This window comes from Molossus molossus, unplaced genomic scaffold (genome assembly GCF_014108415.1).
Source record: "Molossus molossus isolate mMolMol1 unplaced genomic scaffold, mMolMol1.p scaffold_m16_p_3, whole genome shotgun sequence".
NCBI classification, from domain to species: Eukaryota; Metazoa; Chordata; class Mammalia; order Chiroptera; family Molossidae; genus Molossus; species Molossus molossus.
The window spans coordinates 104,581,960-104,598,587 of record NW_023425366.1 but is presented as its reverse complement, the minus strand read 5'-3'; the positions used below and the strand labels follow the sequence as shown (position 1 = coordinate 104,598,587).

At 38.2% G+C, this 16,628-nt stretch overlaps 1 protein-coding gene across 2 annotated transcripts in view; it reads left to right on the top strand.

The window, feature by feature from the left end:
• LOC118641781 (S-adenosyl-L-methionine-dependent tRNA 4-demethylwyosine synthase TYW1) overlaps positions 1–16,628 on the top strand; it is a 159,205-nt gene that overhangs the window by 91,761 nt on the left and 50,816 nt on the right. For both annotated transcript variants that reach the window (XM_036279333.1, XM_036279334.1), the window contains 2 exons: positions 2,642–2,819; positions 8,400–8,535. In XM_036279333.1, the coding sequence (XP_036135226.1) occupies positions 2,642–2,819; positions 8,400–8,535 (314 nt within the window). The remainder of the gene's footprint in view (positions 1–2,641; positions 2,820–8,399; positions 8,536–16,628) is intronic.

Genomic DNA, 16,628 nt, shown 5'->3' with positions numbered 1-16,628 from the left:
TTTTCTCCCTTTCGGTTGTTTGCCTTTTTGTTTTGTTGATGATTTTGTTTGTTTTGTTGGTTTCTTTTTCTTGCAAAAGATTTTTTAAAAATTATGTTTTTATAGATTTTATAGAAGGGAGAGAGAGAGAGAGAGAGAAATATTGATGAGAGAGAATCATCAGTTGGCTGCCTCATGCCCTCTACCCAGGATTGAACCTGCAACTCAAAATGTGCCCTGACCAGGAATCGAACCAGTGACTGACCTCTTAGTTCATGGGAAGATGGTGAACCAACTGAGCCACAACGGCCAGGGTGCAGACATTTTTTAGTTTGATATTTTTTTTTACTTATACTTTCTTACCTTTGGTGTCACATTTATGTAATCCTCTCTGAGACCAAGGTACATAAGATTAGTACTTATGTTTTCTTCTGTGTATTTTATTGTTTCAGGTCTTTTATTTAGGTCTTTGATCCATTTTGAGTTCATTTTTTGTGTTTGGTATCAAATAGCAGTCTAGTTTCATTTCTTGTGAATGGGGCTTTCTGATTTTCCCAACACCATTTATTAAAGAGGCTTTCTTTTCTCCATTGTATGTTTTTAGCTTTATAAAAAATTAGTTGCCCACAAATATGGGTATATTTTTGGGCCCTAGGCTGTGTTTCATTGGTCTATATATCTGTTTCTCTCTTCTCTACCAATATGATACTGTTTTGATTATTACAACTTTATAGTATAATTTGAAGTCAGAGAATCTGATGCCTCCAGCTTTGTTGCCCCCCCCCCCCCCCATCGCTTTGGCTATTCACTGTCTTTTGTGGTTTCATACAAATGTGATGATTTTTTTGTTGTGTAAATTAAAAAGAAATGGGATTTTATAGGGCATGCTTAAATCTGTAGATGGTTTTAGGTAATATGACCATCTAAAACAGTGTTAATCTTCCAGTCCATGAGCACAGAATGTATTTCCATTTCTTTGTGTTTTCTTCTATTTTTTTTTTTTTTTCAACAATGTCTTTTTTGTTGTTCAGTGTACAGGTCTTTTATTTGTTTAGTTTATTCCTGGACATTTTATCCTTTTTGTTACAAGTGTAAATGGGATTGTTTTCGTTACTTCTCTTTCTGTTATTTGTTGTTAGCATATAGGAACACAATGGATTTTGTATGTTGATTTTGTATCCTGTAACTTTACAGTGTTTGTTTACTGTTTCTTGTAGTCTTTTGGTGGAGAAACATTTCTTCATGTTTTCTGTATTAAGAATCATGTCATCGACAGAAGTTGACAATTTTACTTCTTTATTCACAATTTGGATGCCTTTTATTTCTCTTGTCTAAATGTTCTGGCTAGGACTTGCAGTACTATGTTGAACAACAGTGATAATAGTGGGCATCCTTGTCTTTTTCCTGATCTCGGAGGAAAAGCTTTAATTTTTTTGCTGTTGAGTAAATTAGCTGAGGGTTTGTGATGTATAGCTTTTATTGTATTGAGGTACTTTATCTTTTATACCTATTTTATCGAATATTTTCATCATAAATAGATGTAACTTTTCAAGTGTTCTTTTGCATTTTTTGATATGATCATATGATTTTTAAAAATCTTTTATTTTGTTAATGTGATATATCACATTGATCGTTTTGCATATGTTGGACCATTCTTATACCTCTGGATGAACCACAATTAATTGTGATGAGTTTTCTTTTTATTGTATTGTTGTATTTGAATGATATATGCATCAGAGATAATTGGTCTATAATTTTCTTTTTTTGAGTTGTCCTTGCCAGGTTTTGGTACAGGGTAATCTTGGCCTCATAAAACAAGTTAGAAATATTGCCTATTGCCTCTCTTTAATGATTTGGAAGAGTTTGAGAAGGATAGGTATTAAATCTTCTTTGAATGTTTGGTAGAATTCACTAGTAAAACTATATGGTCTTGGACTTTTCATTTTGGGATGCTTTGATGACTGTTTCAGTTTCTTTACTGTTGATCAGTCTGTTTAGATTTTTCAGTTCTTCATGGTTCAGTCTAGGAAGATTATGTATTTCTAAGAACTTGTCCATTTCTTTTAGGTTATCAAATTTGGTGGCATATTGCCTTTCATAGTATTCTTGTTTAGTCCTTTTCATTTCTATGGTGTCTGTTGTAACTTCTCTCTTTCATTTCTGATTTTGTTTATTTAAGTCTTTTTTTCCCCCTTAGTCCATCCAGAGTTTTTCAATTTTATTAATATTTGCAAAGAAACAGCTTGAGAAATGAAGGAGGAAGTGAGTGGCCTAGATTAGGCTTTTCTTTATGTAGATATATTGAGTTCATTGACTTAGACCTACATGAAAGAATGCAGAGCTAAGCAAATTAAGGAACGTAATACATTCTGTGTTTCAAATAATTAGCTAATAAAGTTAGTTTTGCCTGCTTGTAGTGATGTAGTTTAATTAGTACTAAAACCGAGAATGAGATTGCTGACTGATTTTCCTGTTTCAGTAATTCTAGATTTTCTTTTCCCTTGGGCCCTTGTTTTTATTATCTGGCTGTTATAAAAAATAAATTGCTCTCTAAAATCAAGGAACCATTAAGAAAAATATAAAAATTTTAATTAAGAAAAATAAAAGTATTATCCTCTATCTGTGCCTTATTTATCTTGACTGTTTTCACCGTGTTCTCCAGGAGTACCAGGTGTCAAAGAAGAACGTTTTAAAGAAGGAATGAAGGTGAAACACTGTGCATTGTCCCTTGTGGGAGAACCTATCATGTACCCAGAAATCAACAGATTTTTGAAGCTACTCCATGAGTGCAAAATCTCCAGTTTCCTGGTCACAAATGCACAGTTCCCTGTGGAAATCAGGTAAGTGGTCTAGCTTATTAAGATATGCTGCTCGAATCTGTAGACAGACACTTAGGTTGTTTCCACGTCTTGGCTATTGTGGATAATGGTGCTTTGGAGCATTGGGGTGCATATATCTCTTCAAAATACTGATTTCATTTCTTTTGGATATTCAAAAGTGGGATTGCTGGATCATATGGTAGTTCTATTTTTAATTTTTTGAGGATCTTACATATTTTGGATACTGATTTGCAAATATTTTTTTCCATTCTGTTTCCTTTTCATTTTTTTGATCATTTCTTTTGCTGTGAAGAAGCTTTTTAGTTTTATATAGTTCCACGGTTTATTTTTGCTTTTGTTGCTTAGTCTCATATCCAAAATATTGTTGCCAAGATAAAATGTCAAGGATCTTTTCTCTATGTTTTTTTTTTTTTTTTTTTACCCTCACCTGAGGACATTTTTCTATTTTTTTTGTTCAGGTAGAGTGGGAGGGAGAGAGAGGAACATCGATATGAAAGGAACACATTGAGTGGCTGCCACCCACATGACCGACCAGGGCCGGGGACAAACTGCAACCGAGGTACATGCCCTTAGTGGGAACCGAACCCGGGTCTCTCCGGACTGCAGGCCGACGCTCTAACCGCTGAGCCAAACCGGCCAGGGCTTCTCTATGTTTTTATCTAGGACTTTTACAGTTTCAGGTATTATATTTAAGATTTTAATTCATTTTGAGTTCATTTTTTGTGAGTGGTGTAATATAGGGGTCCAAATTCATTTTTTTTAATGTGAATATTCAGTTGTCCCAGTGTTATTTATAGAAGAGACTATCCTTTCCAAATTGAGAATTCTTGGCTCCCTTGTCAAATGTGAGTTGACCATATATTGTGTGGGTTTATTTTTTGGACTCTTGATTCTGTTCCATTGGCATGTGTGAGTTTTTTGTTTTTTAATGCTGGTATATTACTATTTTGAATACTATACCTTTGTAGTGTAGTTTGAAGTCAGGAAGTATAATGCCTCCAGCTTTGTTCTTTCTTAGAATTGCTTTGGCTGTTCAGCATCTTTATTTATTTATTTATTTTAATCCTCACCCGAGGACATTTTTGCATTTATCCTGAAATAGAGCAGGAGGGAGAGAGGGAGGAAGAGAGAGAGGGAAATATCGATTTGAGAGAGACACACCAGTGGTCGCCACGCACATGACTCCAACCGGGGCTGGGGACAAACTGCAACCGAGGTACGTGCCCTTTGCGGGAACTGAACCTGGGACTCTGTTTCACGGGCTGATGCTCTCTAATCGCTGTGCCAAACTGGCCGGGGCTATTCAGTATCTTTAAAACAAATTTTTTTTTCTTTATTGATTTTAGAGAGAGAGGAAGTGAGAGGGAGAGAGATAGAAAGAAACATCAGTGAGAGAGAACATCGATTGGCCGCCTCCTGCGTGCCCCCCATGGGCCATGTGTCCTGACTGGGAATTGAACTGATGACCTTTTGGTGCATGGATCGACACTCAACCACTGAGCCACACTGGCCGTACTACTTAGCATCTTTTATAGTTCCATATAAATTTTAAGATTATTTTAAAAAATTTTCTGTAAAAGGTGCCATTGGAATTTTGATAGGGCTTACATTGAATCTATAGATGGCTTTGGGTATTACAGAAATTATAACAATATTAATTTTTTTGCTATGTGAACATGGGATATCTTTCCATCTATCTGTGTCTTCAGTTTCTTTCATCAATGTTGAGAAGTTCTTGAAACCAATACAATGATACACTTTCCAAGGCCCCATCCCCGGAGGCTGATACAGCCTTGGGAGAGTCCCAAGAACTTGTATTTCCATGTACCTCTGATGCGGATGGTCCTGACCACACTTAGAAAAATACTGCTGTGAAGCTTGAAATCCTGCTCTTGGCTTTCTGTGATGAGAGGTAGCTGGTCATTTGGAGGGAAGCATTGTGGCACAGGACTAGAACAGGCTCTGGAGTCACTTCTTAGCTCGAATCTCGTTGAGATTATTAAATATTAGAGTATCCACATATTTTTTGTGGATCCTTGAGCAGGCTCCTTAACCTCTTTGAACCTTAGTTTCATCTTCTCTAAAATGGACATAAGTAACAACTACTTTGTTTTATTATGAGGATTCAGTGAACTGAATGAATAAGAAAGGTCAAACGTAGCACATTGCACTCAGTACATGCTAAGTACTCAGTAAATCTTCTCCGTCTCTCTTCTTCCTAAATCATTTGGCCTAATGTGACAGCCCCAGATTGTCTTAAGAGATTCTATTTTTTGTTATTTAATCCTCACCCAAGAATATTTTTCCATTGATTTTTAGATAGAGTGGGAGGAAGGGAGGGAGGGAGGGGGAGAGAGAGAGAGAAAGAGAAAGAAACATTGATGTGAGAGAGACACATTGATTGGTTGCTTCCCACACAAACCAGACAGGGGCTGGGGATCGCACCGGAAACTGAGGTATGTGCCCTTGACCAGGAATTGAACCTGTGACTCTTTGCTCCTTGGGCCAACACTCTAACTGCTGAGCCAAACCAGCCAGGGTAAGAGAGTCTGCTTTTAATAGTATTGGAAGTTTGGATCACTTAGGGTATTTATTTTTGTCCAATAGGATCATCAGACTTACTATTTAATCCACTAGATTTTTTACAAACATAAATCCCTCTCCCCCTTTTTTTTTCTTTCTGTAGAGGTTAGTCTACATCTCTATAGAAAGGGAAAAAGTGTCTACATCTCTATAGAAAGGGAAAAAGTGAGAGGGATTTTTATGTTCAATTACAATGCATTTCTATATATGATCATTCTCAACTCAGATTTAAAATTAGCAGAATGAAGGGTCATCACAATAATCATATCACAATTCATGGGACATTTCCATTGGGTATTTGGCTTAGGGTTGTATATCCCTTTATGGTATAATACTTTGTATTTGTTCTCAGCAGCAATGTGAGGTTCTCAGGCTCAGGAATTGCTGTGATGATTTTAAGGATAAAACATTCTCTTGTTTTGGGGGAACTATAATGATGCTCTCTCTGTATAGAATAGACAAATGACTGTGCTGGGAGCCTAATTGCCTGTCCTGGGAAATAGAGGCCTGTACCAGGCAGATATTAGATCCCTGAGCTCAGAAAAATTTTCCAAGGTTCTTGTACTGCTATATTTTTGTTGTTGTTAATCCTCACCTGAGGATATTTTTCCATAGATTTTTAGATATAATGGAAGAGAAGGAGGGAGGGAGAGAGAGAGAGAGAGAAACATCGATGTGAGAGAGACACATCAATTATTTGCCTTCCACATGACCCTGACTGGGGCCTGGGATTGAACCTACAACCCAGGTATGTGCTCTGGATCAGGAATTGAACCCACGACCCCTGGGTCCATGGGCTGATGCTCTAAACCCTGAGCCAATCTGTCCAGGGCTATTACTGCTTTTGAATGAGCTCTATAATTCCCAGGCAATTTTTCTCTTCTCCATTCTTTCTTTGCTCCCTGGCAAAGAGATCTGTAGACTTCCTTAATCATAGCACCTCAGACATTTAGTATTGACAGAATTCCTTACTGGTACTGTCAGTGTCCATGGCTTCCTTTTTTTGCAAATGATGGAGGTTTGTAAAATAACCATGGCCTTTGGAATTTACTGTTCATAATCTTAGGTAGTTATGGAGGCCTAGTGAAAAGGTCAGGCCAGTTCCCACTTTGCATCAGGCAGCTTTATAACAAAGTCCTGTAAGTATTAGATGATGTAGCCAGCAGCATCCATTAAGACAATATTTTTTATTTTTATTTTTTGTGAAATATAAAGTCCTGTTAAGGTAGCATTGCTTATTTGTTGTTAAAGAGGCACCCAGCAAAATAGTGATGAGACAGAATGCTGCCATTACAGTATGCTGCTGTTTTGCATTTTTAGTCATTGATGCCCCTCGCTAAGTAGTGACACATTACTGAACTTTAAGGCTTCCCTTTGTATCTCATTGCTGAAGAGGGTTTAAAGCAATGAGAGTCTGCCAATATTTTAATCACTTCTTTGTTAACTTTGGTCAGGGCTTCTCCATTTTTAATAAGACCCTTCTGATTTTTCCATGTCACAAAGCCAGATCATTACAGTCATTTGTTTGGCCTACATGCCTTAAAAAGTTCTGTCAGCTGAAGCCAACATGATCAACTAAAAGTAGATTTCAGTGTCTGTCTTTATGGCTGGATAAAAAGAAACATATGGTTCCTGTCCTTCAAGGTCTTATACTCAGAGATTGATAAGACTGATACTGATAGATATAAAAAGCACGTAAACCATTTTGATGGTGTATTTTATGGCATGTGAATTATATCTCAATTTTAAAAGATGTATAGACTTTGAAACAAAAAATGCATAAATAACATTCTAGGGTAAATACAAATTGTGGAATGGTTATAGAAAATTAATAGTGGACAGGATAGGGGATTGGAATGGGAGGAAAGTGTCAATGGGGGAAAAAGGAGAATCATCTGTAACAAAAATAAATTAATAAAATAAAAAAAGAAAATTAATAGTGGAAGGATTTGGTCAGAGGATTGTTAAAGGGGCGTTTCCTTCTTTCTTTGTCTAAACTTATTGAAGAGAATGAATTATGAGACCCATTTGAAGGGAGAACAGAGAGGCTTTGGAAAAAGTACAACCGGGGCTTAAAACAAAACTGGCAAGAAATCTCGTAGATAAGAATGACGTTATGAAATGAATGAGTCAGTGAATTGGAGAGAAGTAGAAAATGAACGGTCTTCATGGAGACTGATTAGGAAGGCAAAGAAAATTAAGAATCTGCAACATACAGTTTTCTTCTGGGTTGTGGTCCTTTGTACATGCTGGGTTGCTGTTCCAGCTCTGCATTGCTTCAAGCTGGCTGAATAGGGCTTCGCCCGTGCAGCTTGGCCTCGAACCCACTGCTGCTCTCAGAGGCGTGGGTGAGGCACGTGTGGCTTCTTGTCCTTCAAAGAAGGCTTGTGCTTTTGGGGTTGTTTCTTGTTCCTTAGAAAACTTCCATGAGTGAATTGATGATGGAAGGCGGCCCTTCGGCACAGACCCCACCTGGTTGTGGGATTTCAGCTGTATAAGTCTGGAGTAGCAGCATTTATGGGGAAACTTAGGTTTGAGAGCCCCTCTAATTGTGCTGGGCTGATGGTGCCAGACCTAAAGTCAGATCTTGTTTGTTTATTTTCCACCGAAACCTAGTGTTTGAAGAGGGACCAATTTTAAGTAATTGAATGTTTTCAGTTTATTAGGGATGGTGTCCAGTCATTTAAAAAAATAATCCACTGACATCCCATTCTGTCACATGATTGAAATCGTTTCAGTCTTCAGGGAAAAGTGGAAGCCTCTAGGCCCAGTGAAATGTTTACTATCCACATCTATTACAGACTGTAAGTTTTACATAATAGGCATAATATTATTTTTTACTGTCATGGTTATTGTTTGTTTGTTTAAAATATTTATTTTTATTTGTCAGTTAGTTGACATACAATATGATATTAGTTTCAGGTATACAACACAGGGATTAGACATTTATATGCCTTATGAGGAGATGGTTATTGTTTTTAATTTTAAATTACCAAGGAACCTCAAACCGGTTACCCAGCTATACGTCAGTGTGGATGCTAGCACCAAAGATAGCCTGAAAAAAATTGACCGACCACTCTTCAAGGACTTCTGGCAAAGATTCCTCGACAGTTTAAAAGCCTTGGCAGCAAAGGTAAGAATTATGACATCTTTAAAAGAAAAGAAAATGAAGTAGAGAGGTTTTTATTTCCTTTTGTTTAAAAAAGAAGACTGAAACCTTCAACTTTTATTGTTTAACACATATTTATTGAGTTCTTAAGTTTGTAGCTCTCTACCATATATATATTGGGAAGAAAGTAACAGTTCATAGCAACCCTAGAGGAGGTGTCAGCATATAGTATATATTTAAATATGAAATTAATTTTCCTGAATTTCTATAACCAAGTTTCCTACCTGATAAGGAACTCAACCTCTGAGTGTCCAAATTTGATGTCTTCTCCTGCAGACATCTGGCCCTTCTTACGTGTTCTCTTATGGCATACTTACTTTCCTATTTGTTTAGAGCTGAAGTTACCTGGTGGTTCTTCTCCGTTAACCTCACATCTCAATAGTTGGTATTTTTTGTTAGTTCTACATCTCTTCTTTTCTGTTCTCTTTGGTTTTGCCCTGCAGTTCTTCATGCTGTACCCAAATATGACTGAAACTGAGAATCACTACAGGAGCTTAAAAAATTAAAACTTTCTATTTCTTCTAGGATTTGAGAATCTGCAATTTAAACAACCCAGGTCACTTCATATGCAGCCAGTTATGGAGTCACTGACCCAGAAAACCTTCCTTTCTTTCCTTTGCCCAGCAGTTAACTTTGGCATTTCTTTTTTTTTTTTATCCTCAACCAAGGACATTTTAAAATTTTTTGTTCAGATAGAGTGGGAGGGGGGGAGAGAGAGAGAGAGAGAGAAACATCGACGTGAAAGGGACACATCGAGTAGTTGCCACCCGCACAACCCAACCAGGGCTGGGGACAAACTGCAACCGAGGTACGTGCCCTTAGCGGGAACCAAACCCGGGTCTCTCTGGACCGCAGGCCGACGCTCTAACCGCTGAGCCAAACCGGTCAGGGCAACTTTGGCATTTCTAGCCCCTGGCCCCAGTGTACATTTTCAGAGTCACTGTTCATGATATTCCTCCTGGAATACTGTACTTCCCTGTTTATGTTGCCATTTCTGCAAATGTGCCCAGCAGTCTTTATTACCTCTTCAGAGCCTAGAATGTCCTTTCTTTTCAATTCTTCGACTTGTAGAAATTCTTTGCAACCTTCAAGGCTTAGCTTCATTACTACCTCTACCATGAAGCCTTTTCCAGTTGCAGTTGGCTGCTCCTTTCTCTCTTCCTGAGTTTTATATCTGTAAAACACTGTGTTTCTTCTGTTTTATTCTGTCTTCTGTCCCCAGCTGGATTTGTTCTTCACACCTGAGTTCCGCTTGATGTCTAGCATAGCACATTTTATGGTATTTGATAAATGTTTTTTTTTTTAACGAATGTATTTGTGGGAACTCACCAAGCTGATTAAATTTTTTTCCTATTTTATGCTGGAGAACTTAAATCAGTGCCCTTTTTGGCAGTTAATACTGACATTATTTAAGAAATGCAAAATTGTCATTACTTTGGTTTCTGATCTGTCTTAGGTTATTTATAAGGCTAGTAGGTTCAGTGCTTCTTGGGTTCCTAAAATCTCTTTGTCTTTGGACTTCACCTTCAGCCATATTCTTTTCACTTGTTGCTGAGACAAGTAGGAGAGATTTTTACATGGCGTAAAAATCAGAGTGGATTTAGATGGGAGTAAACAGCAGGAGCTGGCAATATCAGACTCATCTGAGCCTGTTATCTGATGTATTCTGAGTCAGTGTGGAAGATGAGAAGTAGGCATTAGCAGAGTGGCTTAATAGCTTGCTTTTTCTCTTTTGGCCAAATTTTCCACAAAGTGAATTTGTGTCTTGAAGTTACACGCCTTTGCATGTCCAATTCAATTATGTAAGCACTCTGGCTTGACTCACTGATAGTAATGCAGTAATTTGAGGTTCTACAGTATTTCCTAACCTATGAACTTCTTTTTTTTTTTTTATCCTCACCCGAGGACATTTTTCCATATTTTGTTCAGATAGAGTGGGAGAGAGAAAGAGAGAGACATTGACGTGAAAGGGACACATCGAGTGGTTGCTACCTGCACAACTCAACCAGGGTCGGGGACAAACTGCAACCGAGGTACATGCTCTTAGCAGGAACCAAACCCAGGTCTCTATGGACCATAGGCCGATGCTCTAACCGCTGAGCCAAACTGGCCAGGGCTTGTGAGCTTCTTACATATTAATATTATTGTTTCTGTGTAACCTGGGCTATTTAAACTTTCTGCCTGAGATTAGGGCAAGTGCTTTGTAAGCATTTTGTAGCAATTAGAGTTTATGTTTCTCATTCTTTTTTTTTTTTTTTATCCTCACCTGAGGACATTTTTCCATCTTTTGTACAGATAGAGTGGGAGGGAGAGAGAGGAAGATAGAGAGAGAGAGACATCGACGTGAAAGGGACACATCGAGTGGTTGCCACGTGCACGACCCACCAGGGCCGGGGACAAACTGCAACCGAGGTACGTGCCCTTAGCGGGAACCGAACCCGGGTCTCTCCGGACCACAGGCTGACGCTCTAACCGCTGAGCCAAACTGGCCAGGGCTATGTTTCTCATTCTTGTATTGTTTATGTTGTCATTTAAGAAAGATTTGTGGCAGGAAGTTGCTCTTTAAATAAAAAATTTTCTTGAAATTAACTCAAACTATGTTATTTCCTTTTGAATATTTGATATTATTGGTATAGAAAGAAGATACTACCAAGAAAGGTCTGTTTTACTGTTGTTTAACACTCCAAAATAAAACTTACATGCTGTAACTATATTAGCTAGGTCAAATGTATTACTAATATAATCTGAAATCATTTGAGTTTTTAAATGAAAGTGCTATTTCAGATATTTTAATTAGAACATCTCTACTGTTACTTTACTTGTTTCTCTTTTAGTACACCTGAGCAAGGAAAGGCATTTGAAGAGAGAGACTTTCTTGAACCTTATAAACAAAAACTTTTGATTTATCTCAAGAGTGTCAGTTTATTTATGAGCTAGTGCAAGTCCAAGTAGAAAAAGGTCGCATATTTTGTTTTTTTATTTTTGGAAAATATGATGTTTGTTTTTCCAGATCTTTGTCCTTTGTCAAAATGTTTCTTTTCAAATATGAGGCGAGAAATATATTGGTACTTGAGTATGTGGGGCTAAAAAGCAGTTCCTTCTAGGTAACAGCAAAAAAATGTGTTAGCTTCAGTTTCCATCCACGACAGCTGTTTGTCACACAGTTCTGTTTTTAAAAAGAGAGACGCATCTTCTATAAGATAACACTGCCTACCTCGGCAGTAGATTTGTATCGGTAGTGTGATCAGATGTGTTTCTAATTATGCCAAGTTGAAGATCTAGTAGGAAATTGAAGTAATTAATCCTTTTCTATGTTTAAGCAATAACATCTATATTCTTGAAAACTCATTTTTGAAAATACAAAATACAAAAATAATTCCCTGCATTACACATTCTTGGATATCAAAACTGAACATTAGCCCTCTTTCTACAGGTCTGCGTGTGCTCTGACCTGACATTATTGGAGTAATGTGCTCTGTATATAATATTTAAATAGACCAGTGTAATGTGGCCTACAATTTTTAGATTAAAAAACAAACGTTTATTGTTAGACCTTACCTCTGATTATAAAAATATTACATGTTTATTATAGAAACTTGGGGGAAGTAAAGAAAAATATAAAGGAGTAAGGGAAGAAATTACTGTAATTCAAGGACCTTGAGACAACCACTGTTGACATTAAGCATTTTTTTAGGCAATTAAAATTTCTCTTTGACCTTCATGTTAAAGACAGCTTAGTCTTTCATCTTACTCAGTGTGTGTGTGTGGGGGGGAATTTGATCTCTATCTATCTGTCTATCTATCTATCTAATCTAATCTAATCTAATCTAATCTAATCTAATCTATCTGGATATCTAGATACCTATATCTGCCCTGGTCCCTGACACAGAGTAGCTAAGACACTGTAAATTCCTAAGTGATAAGAGCACTAGGAGCACTTGTTTCAATAAGTGAGCTCTAAGTGGGCTGCTATGTGGCTCTTAGATGGGGACTGATCACCAGAACAAGCAAGCCATAGTTAGAAACTTGAAATTTTCAGTCTCTCCTCCTGTACCACTTCTCTAGAGAGTGGGGAGTGGCTGGAAATTAAGTTAATGATCAGTCATACCTCCATGGTGAAGCCTCCATAAAACTCCCAAAGATATGGGGTTTAGGGAGCTTCTGCGTTGCTAGACATATGGAGGTCTGGGAGAGTGGCAGCTTGGAGAGTGCATGGAAGCCCCTCGGTCCTTCCCACACACCTTGCCTTGCACACCATCTGGATGTTAATCTATACCTTTATCATATTCTTTTATAATAAACTGGTAGACAGTAAGTAAACTGTTTTTCTGAGTTCTGTGAGCCATTCTAGAAAATTAATTGAACCTAAGGTGGGGATCATGGGAACCTCCGATTTATAGCTGATCAGCTTCTACAAGGGTGACATCCTGGACTTGTGATTGGCATTTAAAGTGGGTGGGGGTAGTCTTGTGGACTGAGCCCTTAACCTGTGGGGTCTGACACTGTCTCTAGATAGTGTCGGAATTGAGTTAAATGGGTATCACATACTTGCTTGGTGTGGGAAAAGCCCCCACATCTGAACCCCACATCTGGGTTCAGAAATGTGAATGTGACAGCAGTGTGAGAGTAAAGGAGAAACAGGAGAGAAAGTGAGTTTTTCCTACTCATTGGCTTCACAGAGTCATCAGAGGCCTAGGTTATCTTTCTCCTGACATTCAACATAGGACTTTCATTCTGATGTTTATGTCTTGGCCCAAAATGTTTGCTAGAGCTCCAACCTTTATGTTGGCATTCCAGCTTTTATTTTGAGCAGCCAGTACAAGGATGGGTAGGAGAAGGGCACTCTCCTTCCTTTTACGATGATTTTCATAACTCTTCCATTGACCTCTTATTGTTCAGAACTTAGTCCCTTAGTCTCACACTGCTGAGGAAGGCTGGGAAATGGAATCTTCTTGCTGAGTATATTGTTGTCTCTACATAGTTCAGGCATTCTCCTTATGAGGAAGAAGGGGAGAATGGGTATTGGAAGAAAACTAGCAATCTACTATCAATGAACTAAGTATTAAATTAAAATGTTAGACGGGTAACAGCAAAATAAACCTATTAGGAAGAAGGAAGTAATCAAGATTAAATAATAAATCAATTAATTGGGCAGGGGATCCAAATATTGGACACATAGGAGGCTATTGATGCTTATTATCAAAGTATTCTCAATGGTTTGGTGGAGATGGAAGGTAGATTGCGTAACATTTGTTAGAAGGTGAAAAACAAATGGTGTCTTGGAAGAGAGACAAGACAGGGCCTTTGGGGTTTGTTTGGGGGTGTTATTAGTTGCTTGATTTGGAGTAGCAGAGGTCTGACCATGAATATGTAGGTAGAAAGGAAGATGTAAGAAGATAGTTGATCTTTTTGTATCTCAGAGGTATGTTTTATTTCTAATTTCTAGAGTAATGATTTCATCAGTGCCTCAGGATTTAGTTATTGTGATATATGTATTATTAAAATAAATAGTGTCTTTACACTCAGCACAGTATTTTTAGTAATATTTAAAAAAAATTAGTGATAGTATGGACACCAACTTTGAACTATAGTCACTTAAGAAGGCTGATTTGAGAGATGGAGCTATAGATCATAGATATTCATCTAGCAGAGTGTTGGGTAGGGAACACTCTAAGGGACCCCAGGTCATTGGAATAGACATTTTAAAAAATGACCATTATGCCTGGCCATGTGGCTCAGTGGATTGAGCGTTGTCCCATGGACTGAGAGGTCCTAGTTCGAATTCCAGTCAAGGCACAAGCTTAGGCTTCAGGCTCGATCCCCAGTAGGGGGCGTGCAGGCGGCAGCCAATCGATATTTCTCTCTCACATTGATGTTTCTCTCTCTCCCTAAAAAAATCAATAAAAACATATTTAAAAAAAAATCATTACTTTCAATTTGTTTATAGTGTTGTTTACTTTGAAATTTCAAATAGCATTAATGGAAAATTTTTATGTTTATCAAAAGTACTTTGGGATTAAAAATTTTTGAGACCCATTGCCACAAATGGACATCAAGAAAGTTTTCAGTCTGCCATCACGAAGAGACCAGTGGGCCTTTGTGCTGCCACTTCATAGATTTCATCCTCTTCAGTTTTCTCCAAATGGAATCATTCAAGGCCATTCATCTCAAGGCTTATTTTTTAAATTTTAGCTTAACGTATTGCCATTTTGGAGATTAGAATTGAACCTTTTTATGAGAATCATTGTATTTGATTTATGAAAAGAATTGGGAATAAAGGGAAATTAAAAAGAGTGGTCAGAAGCTCATTTTTTTTACTTATTGAAACCAGAAGGAAGGAAGCACTTTCTCAAATTGATGTTTGAAGGCCCTTGTTAGTGCATTAGGAAAATGAGGTTGTGGAAACCGAATTCCGTTTGATTTATGGCAATGTGAAGATGACCTGCCCCTCTGACATGGCCCGGAGGAAGCCAGCATATGTGGCAAACATTCATTTGCCACCCTCATAGGAGGAAAAAAAATATGCCATTAATTTGTTCATAGTCTGAGATACTGGATTGAAATAAACACTATTATATTCAGTTATTTGCACTTTCACTTCATCCAGCCACACAGTGGGTAAAAAAGGTGTTTTATCTTTGACAAATTAGAGATGTTAAAAATCATGTAAATATAATTTGAGTAACCTTTGGAGTTTATTAGCTTTATTTCCAATTTTAGAGTTTTTCTGAGGAGATGAGATATCTTCTAGATTTGGAGGTTGTTAAACTAAAATAGCCCCCCCCCCCCCCGGGGCAAAAGAAAAAAAGAAACGCTCCCAGCCTATATTAAAACATGTCAGTCATCTTCCTCCTATCTCATGAAACACATCTCAAGATGTCAGGAGACCCTGAGTTCAGCAACCGAAGGAACCCTTCATCTTATATTACCATAAAGAATATTTTTATTTTTTCCTATTTCCGGTTTATGATGGAAAATGACCATCTTTTGACTTTATGTACTTTGAACATATCTGGTAGACACTGAAAACACCGGAGAACCGCAGTTGTAGGTCCACTTGTATATGTAGAACCCAATTCAAATGCATCTTCCCCAGTTTTCCCAGGAGAAAGGCAGTGATTAATTTTGGACTCCTGGTTGCCATTTTCTAGGGGTGATGGATTGTAGGGACGGAGGAAAAGGATAGGAGGACACCTAGAGACCACATTGTTTTCTAGAATTTTACTCCTTATCATTTCTAAGAGAGAAGTAGAGAAGTATAGTCTACAAAACCACATCCTGCTCATCTTTTTATTATTATTATTTTTTATTTATTTATTTTTTTATCCTCACCCGAGGACATTTTTCCATTTTTTGTTCAGATAGAGTGGGAGGGAGAGAGAGGAACAGAGAGAGAGAGAGAAACATCGACGTGAAAGGAACACATTGAGTGGCTGCCACCCGCACGACCGACCAGGGCCGGGGACAAACTGCAACCGAGGTACGTGCCCTTAGTGGGAACCGAACCTGGCTCTCTCTGGACCGCAGGCCGACGCTCTAACCACTGAGCCAAACCGGCCAGGGCCTGCTCATCTTTTTAGATGGTCCCTTTTAGTGGAGTTGCATTTTTTATTTTTTAAATTGATTTTTAAAGAAAAAGGAAGGGAAAGGGAGAGATACAAACATCAACATGAGAGCGAAACATCGGTAGGCTGCCTCCTGCAGGCCTCCTATTGGGGATCAAGTCCACAACCCGGGCATGTGCCCTGACTTGAATCAAACTGGCAACTTTTCTGTGCACTGGACGATGCCCAACCAACTGAGCCACACCAGCAAGGGCTAGAGAAGTTGCATTTTTTTTTATCCTCACCGGAGGGCATTTTTGCATTTATCTTCAGATAGAGGGGGAGGGAGAGAGAAAGGAACCGAGAGGGGGAAGAGAGAGCGAAACATCGATGTGAGAGAGACACATCGAGTGGTTTCCACCCACTCGCCCCCAACTGAGGCCAGGGACAAACTGCAACCGAGGTATGTGCCCTTAGCGGGAACAGAACCTAGGACTCTCTGATTTGCAGGCC